General features: G+C 52.1%; 1 protein-coding gene across 3 annotated transcripts; it reads right to left on the bottom strand.

Moving 5' to 3' along the window:
* Positions 1-279: 279 nt before the first annotated feature.
* Positions 280-5771, bottom strand: Lratd2 (LRAT domain containing 2). Of its 3 annotated transcripts, XR_010041215.1 has the most exons (3): positions 5276-5771; positions 3546-4777; positions 280-1348 (listed from the first exon to the last, which is right to left on the bottom strand). XR_010041215.1 is itself a non-coding variant. In XM_063231106.1 (2 exons), the coding sequence occupies exon 2, from the start codon at positions 4667-4669 to the stop codon at positions 3737-3739; it is 933 nt and encodes a 310-aa protein (XP_063087176.1). In that variant the 5' UTR covers positions 4670-4777; positions 5276-5771; the 3' UTR covers positions 280-3736. The 3 variants fall into 3 exon arrangements, 2 of the variants coding, with proteins under 2 accessions (XP_063087176.1, XP_005002657.2); XM_063231106.1 differs by having other exon boundaries at positions 280-4777; XM_005002600.4 differs by having other exon boundaries at positions 280-4777; positions 5493-5771.
* Positions 5772-6422: the final 651 nt, after the last annotated feature.

The raw sequence follows: 6422 nt of genomic DNA, 5'->3' as shown, positions 1-6422 counted from the left end.
GTGCAGTTTCTATCCATTTCTTCATCGATTCCATGGATCAATGTATCCTGGAAATTTACGTGCTGAAGGCAGTTTTCACAAACACTGAGCGTTTAGAAGAAATGAGTGATTAATTTTCATACAATATACCCAAGGCTTTTTATCCACTAAATAAATGCATCAAAATGTTTACTGCAAAATGCAAAGACGGGATCTGCCGATATTCTCAGAGAAATTACAGAAAGCTGCTTGAACCAGGGTGAAAAATGTTAGCAAATGATATACAAGTAGAAAAATATGTACATTCAGTGAACGCTAATAAGATGGTTTATTGGAAACGCTTATAACATTTTTGAAAAAAGCTTGACAGGTTTTATTTTAGTAAGACATAGTAAAGAGGAAATGGTTTAAAAGATCATCAATCTTTTATTTATCTAAGCACTGCCCTTCATTTTGAAGGAAATGATACAATGTCAAATTGGAACTTCCTTTTCAAGAAGTACTATAAGAACATAACTGATTTAACATATAACCTTCAAGAAAAATAAAGTTTATACAACTCATTGGGAAATAAAATGCACTGACGTCTATCCTGTAAGTTAATGTAATTTTCATGGGTCACCAGTAGTATAGCTAAGAACAAAATATAATGAAAAACCGAATAAACCAGTCATGTTTATAGTTAATTCTGATTTTAAAAAAAAACTCACAAAGGAAATCTAACTTTCCAAATTTATTTTATGACCATGATCACGCTAGACTGTATTAAAAAATAGGTTAGACAAATACATAATCATCAAGAGTCTTCAACACAGTGGATCCCATTTTTTTAAGAAAAAAAGAAAATAGAAAACAAGTAGTCCTTAAATTTTCTTAGCTCTCCATAGCATATGTCTTAAAAAAATTAAAGTTCTGCTTCCAAAAAATATGTTTCCATGTGGTCGCGCTGTTGTTCAGTGATGCTATCAGGGTCAGAAGCTCCAAACACAGGAGAAGGTCAACCACATTAATGTCTCATTTCTCAAAAAACTAAAAATTTTCTTAAAGTCTGGAATAAAGTTTTCTGAGAGGCATTTAGTGTTAAAGTCATTTTAAATTAAATGAGGAATAAAAGCTACAAAAAGCAGGAGTTCTTTCGATACAAAACATTGTATAGTCGAAGTTGTGGGCTCCTCTGAAATACATAAGCAGTCTCTATAAAATATTTGCTCAGTAAGAAAATAGAATTTGTCTGGTTTCCTTTCGCATATATTCCAGTCAATATCCTGCTAATCCCTGCCACAGCTTCTGAAGAATGTTGGAATCGATATTTCTTTCCTTCAAAGAGCATTCGTAATTCACAGTACAAAACTGTTCTAAAGTCTTATTCCTAGGGAAAAACAAAAATTATTAAATATACTTATTTTGTCCTAAAGTGCTGGATATAGCCATTGCCAGGGCATTTAAAAAAAATTACTTGTCCATAACACTGCCATCTTTAGGAAAGAACCATGAATTACTGATTCCCCTTTCTTGCAGCCCTTTCCAGGTAGCTGTTACTTAGTAAGCGTCTGACACCTAAGCACACACTCTGATCCTGTGTCTCAGAGTCTCCCTCTCTTGATATCTTGCAGAGACACTGCCACTGTGCTCCCAAAACCAGCATCTCCAACAGAGCTAGCTCATTTTTAAGCCTTGTAATCACACCTTCTCTAAAGATAAATGCTGGTCTTGGGTTGTATCTACTACAGCTCTTCCCCGGAGGCAGACGAACGATACAGGGATGCAGGAGCCGAAAAGGGGCTCACCGGTCCCAGGGCCACTCCCTGCCTCCTTACTCCATGGAGTGCGGAGTGCTCAATACTTCCAACTTGGCTAGCCCATGTCTGTCCAGGTCCGGCCTCCTGAAGGTCTCCACCCCATGTTTACCTTGGCCTGTCTCTTCATGGCCAAGGGAATATAAACACATATATTTGGGAGGCTGTGAAACAGGGCAAGCAGAACTACTTTCCATCAGGACATCAACTGTCTTCCCTGACCAGGGTTAGAATGTGGTTCACCTTGACAATCCAAGGCATGGCACCTGTGTGACATCACTACCAAAATCAGGGACACAACCAGACACCACTGAGGGCTTACTCGGGAAGGGTTTCCACGCTGAGGGAGGTGCTATGAAGATCCAGACTTTTAAAACTTATGGCCGCAATTTCCATGTCTAAAATAGGTAAATATATGAGAAAATCTTCCTAGTTTTGTTTGCTCTAGAAATTTCCAACCAAGAAACCCAGGGATGACCAGGGTTGCAGAGTGTTCAAACATAAGTCAATTTTAACTATAAAAATCAGGTCACAAAATGAACTGTCCAGTGTAGTTTACAGTAACTCCTCAAGAGGGGAGAAAAAACCCCTGCAGTTTTTACTCAGGCTTTGAGACCATATTGATAATGGGTGGCAGGGCAGCACTCTGCAATCCAGGGAACCCATGGGAATGGTGTGAGGACTCTTACCAAAGCACACTGAACCTGGCTGATCACACCAGGTGGCAGTGGAGACTCAGGTCATCTCTCCTAAAGGAAACTGCCCACCACACCAAGCCATGACACCCTGAATTAACCTGCAAGGGGGGGGGGGCTCTAGCAAAACAAGTAGCTTACCACTGAAATGTGTCTCACGCCCCAGGTTTTACAGCCAGGGAGGGAGGGTCAGGGAGATGGCCCAGTAAATGGAAGGAAACATTAAAAATTCAAAGGAATCCATAACACAGTTTTGATCACAAAAAGGGTTACCATCCCCAATCAGGATGGGACAGCACGGAGAGACTAACAGGACAGAGCAGCACTACTGAGCTGTCTCCCTAGGGGGCACCACGCCAGGTGGCACTGGCCATCCCCATCTGTAGACCTGGCCATGAACACAGACAAGCATTAGATTGGTGACACAGGGCGATCCCCTCCTGGGATAACAAATGACACTACTCCAAGTGCCTACAGCAGCAGGCAGAAAAACAAAGGAGGCCGCAGCTCAGGATCTGAATTGAATCCTTTCTGAGGCTGGCCTTTGACAGTGATTTACTCGGAACCGAAGGGGCACATGGAGCAGAGGCTCCCTGAGCAGCCAGCAGCTGAATTACTAGGGGATGGAGAGGAGGGAGGTAGTAAGTATCTGTTGCCAGAGTTTGTTCAACTATTTGTTACATTTAACAGGAGTCTGCTGCTCCCAGGCCTGATCTTGGATTCACCAGCCCTGCGCCCCAGGAATCCCATCTAATAAATCATACTAGTCTTCCTGATTCCAGGCCCAGCTCAGCAGAGAGAAAAGATAAACAGCTCTCAGGCCCAAGGTTGGGCCTCCTCACCCGCCTTTGGCCTTCTTACATAGAATCCTCAGAGCTCAAGGGCAAAGCAAAGCCAGAGAAGGCAAGGCAGACACAGACACTCTGAACTTTTTTTCAACCTTGCTTGCATAAGGGTCAACTTTGGATCCAAACTCGGCACAGATTAAGTCTCAAGTCCACGGTCTGCCCCACCACAGAAAGGAAGACGGAAAGGGGAAGAAAGAAATGCCAGCGTCCACCATAGGTGCTCCTACCTGCCTCCCTGTCCCCTTCCTCCTCCCCAGTCCATAGCCAGCCGACTGTGTTTAATCAACACTCCGTTTTCCAAAGGGCCCAGGAATCCCAGAGGGGGCCAGAAAGTGATCCGGGAGGGAGGGAGAAGAGGAAGGGGAAAGCGCTTGCTGCAAAAGGCTATTTTGCAACTCTGTGCTCAGCTCCAAAACCTTCAGTGTGGCTCCACATCTCTGTCCTCCTCCTCAGAGCCCGGCTCCCGAGGGTGCCTGGAAGGCGGAGTAGTCCGAGCTGTGCTGCTGTCGCCCTCATCTGGCTCAGTCGGGTGCAGATGCATGGCGAGCTCCTGCAGCACGGCAGCGCGCCCGATCTGGTCATTGCGCCGCTTCTCCATAATGAGGTCCTCCAGACTCTGGAACTCCAGCGTATGACTGCGCTGAGCCGAGAGCTGAATCTGCAAGCGGTAGGGCTGTTTGCCTATCCGCAGCTCCCCTCCGATCTTGAATTCTCGCTTGCCATAGCGGCACCAGGCGGCAAAGCTCTCCGAGTTGCGCCAGCTGAGCTCACGCTCCTTGGCGCCCACGTGCGCCAGCGCATTGCGCACTACCGCGCTGGGGCTCAGCGGCTTGTAGCGGTACAGGTCGTTCACCACGCGGCCGCGGCGGCCCTGGCTCGCGTCAGTCAGGAAGCTGTTGCTCACCTCCAGCCGGTGCAAGTGCACCACCTGGAAATTGCCCACGTACACTGCCCAGTGCGGGTACTGTGCCTGTGACACGAACTCCACCAAGTCACCAGGGTTGCACTTGTTGAGCAGGTTCTCCGGTGTGTAGGTGCTCAGCGCCGCCGAGCCGGGCGCAAAGCTCTTTTGGTAGATGCACTCATCCCGATAGAAAACGGAGCACTCCACCTCGTGCAGCCGCGGGTCGTAGGGCTGCGGCGGAGGGGGTTGTGGCCCGTCCTCAACGTCGGGCGCCCCACCACCCTCCAAACCCTGGGGCGGAGGCTGTGGCTCGGTATCCTCGTCGTCATTGGAGAAGATGTAGGAGACCCCGATGCGGGGCCCGTCGTCCCGGTCCACGCCGGTCGGGTCGGCGGTGGGAACTTCCTTGTAACTTAGGTGGGTCAGTTTCTCCACCTGGTTGCCCATCACGTTATGGTCTCTGGTTCAGGCGGCGGCGAGAGGAGCAGACAGCGGAGAAAGCGAAACTACCACTAGGGTCATTGGCACAGGTCCGCGGCCAGGGGCTCAGGCCACCTGTTGGAAGAGAAAGCAAGGAAGCCCTGGATACATGATCCCTTCCGGGAAAGAGGCGTTCTGTTCTCAAGAGGTGCAAGACCCGGCGGGAGCAGAGCACCTGGAGCCATTTTAGGGCGGTCTGGGCGGCAGGGCGCCCTCCCCGGCCTTCTCCACCGCCGGGGTCTCGCAGGAGCCTCTGCACCTCGGGCCGCCGCCGCCCCCGCCCCCGCCTCCGCCCCCACCTCCACCTGGCCGGGCACCAGCCCATTGCATCAGCGGCTCCAGCCGCTTCCGCCCGCGCCCTACCAGCCGCGCCGGGCCGGGAGGGGGTAGGAAAAGAAACTTTACTTCAGCCGCCCACCCTGCTGCCCTCCCGCCCCGGCCCTCACCGGAGCGGACGCCCCTCGACGCCCAGCCCCGGGGAGCCGCGGTAAGGGCCCGCGCGGGCCGGCAGGTGCGCCCCGCTCCGGATCACCTGCGGCCGCCCCTCCCCCGCGCGCCCGGGGCTCGGGTTACCTGCGCCGCCGCACGGCGGGAGGTGCAGGCCGCGGGCTAGGGGGCCCCGCTGCACCCCGAGACTTCTAGGGCGAGTGTGCAGGCGCCGGCTCCGCGCTCCCTCCTCTCCCGGCGCGGGCGGTGCCAGGGCTGGGCAGGGGGCGGCGACGCATGTCTCCCCCGCGGCTGCGTGGCGCCCCCAGACTTGCGGATCGGGGCGGGGGTCGGATCGACTCACCCCGCGCCGGCGCGCCCTGCTAGCGCGGGGCCCCGCTGCACACAGCTCTCGGGGGAATCGGGGGAGTCGGGCGCAGCGGCAGGCGGCACCCTCGCTTCCCGGCGGCGGCCTCGGCGGCGGCGGCGGCAGCTCCCACTCGGGCCGGCGAGCAACAAGCGCCGGAGCGGGAAGGACGGGATTGTAGATCCGGCTCCCGGCTCCCGGCTCCCGGGCGGGAGCGCAGCCCCTGGCATTTAAAGAGACAGTCACTCGCTCCCTGAGCTCTGGTCCTGCACGCTGGGCCCGGAGCCTCCAGGACCCCCGCCCACCCGGGCCGCAGGGCCCCGCCCCGGCCACGCCCCCTCCGAAGCCGATTTAAATCTCGTTGGTAAATGATTGTCCCGCGGCTGGGGCAGGGACCTGCGGGCTACCGGGTTTGCAGGGCTGAGGCCCAGAAGTTGGAAAAGGGCGCCTGCCCGCATAGCCTTGAGAGGGGAAGGGTTTTGTGTCTGCTTTTTTCCTATTTCTTTCCCTCGTGCTCAGAATAGCTGAAGAAAGAGGAACGGTTATTAGAGACTTTTGCTTCTTTCTTTTCTTGCTTGGGACCCTATTTCTTAATCTGAAGTTCCTACCGGGGCAGCTTCAGAAATGATTCTGTTTGAAATGGTGTCAGAATGAGTAGTGTGAAACTTTAGGGTGGAAAAAGGAAAGGAACGGTTTAAAACGAACAGAGTCGCCAGCTGGCACCTAAGACTGTGTTCTGTTTATTGAGTTGTCCCTCAAAGTGAGTACAAAGTTAATTTCATAATCTCTGTGATCCCCAGGGGCTGATTGACTTGCCTGGCAGTGAGAGAAAATCGCGCAGAAATAGCAGCTTTGCTTCTGGGTGGGGAACGAACGAAGGAGTTGCCTGATGTCCTCAAATTAGAAACAAATTAGCAGAGGCCCCTG

The sequence above is a fragment of the Cavia porcellus genome, unplaced genomic scaffold, assembly GCF_034190915.1.
Source record: "Cavia porcellus strain 051 isolate PalLab524CR breed Dunkin Hartley unplaced genomic scaffold, mCavPor4.1 scaffold_19, whole genome shotgun sequence".
Classification (NCBI taxonomy): Eukaryota; Metazoa; Chordata; class Mammalia; order Rodentia; family Caviidae; genus Cavia; species Cavia porcellus.
The sequence above is the reverse complement of the archived record's forward strand: the minus strand, read 5'-3'. Positions and strand labels throughout refer to the sequence as shown.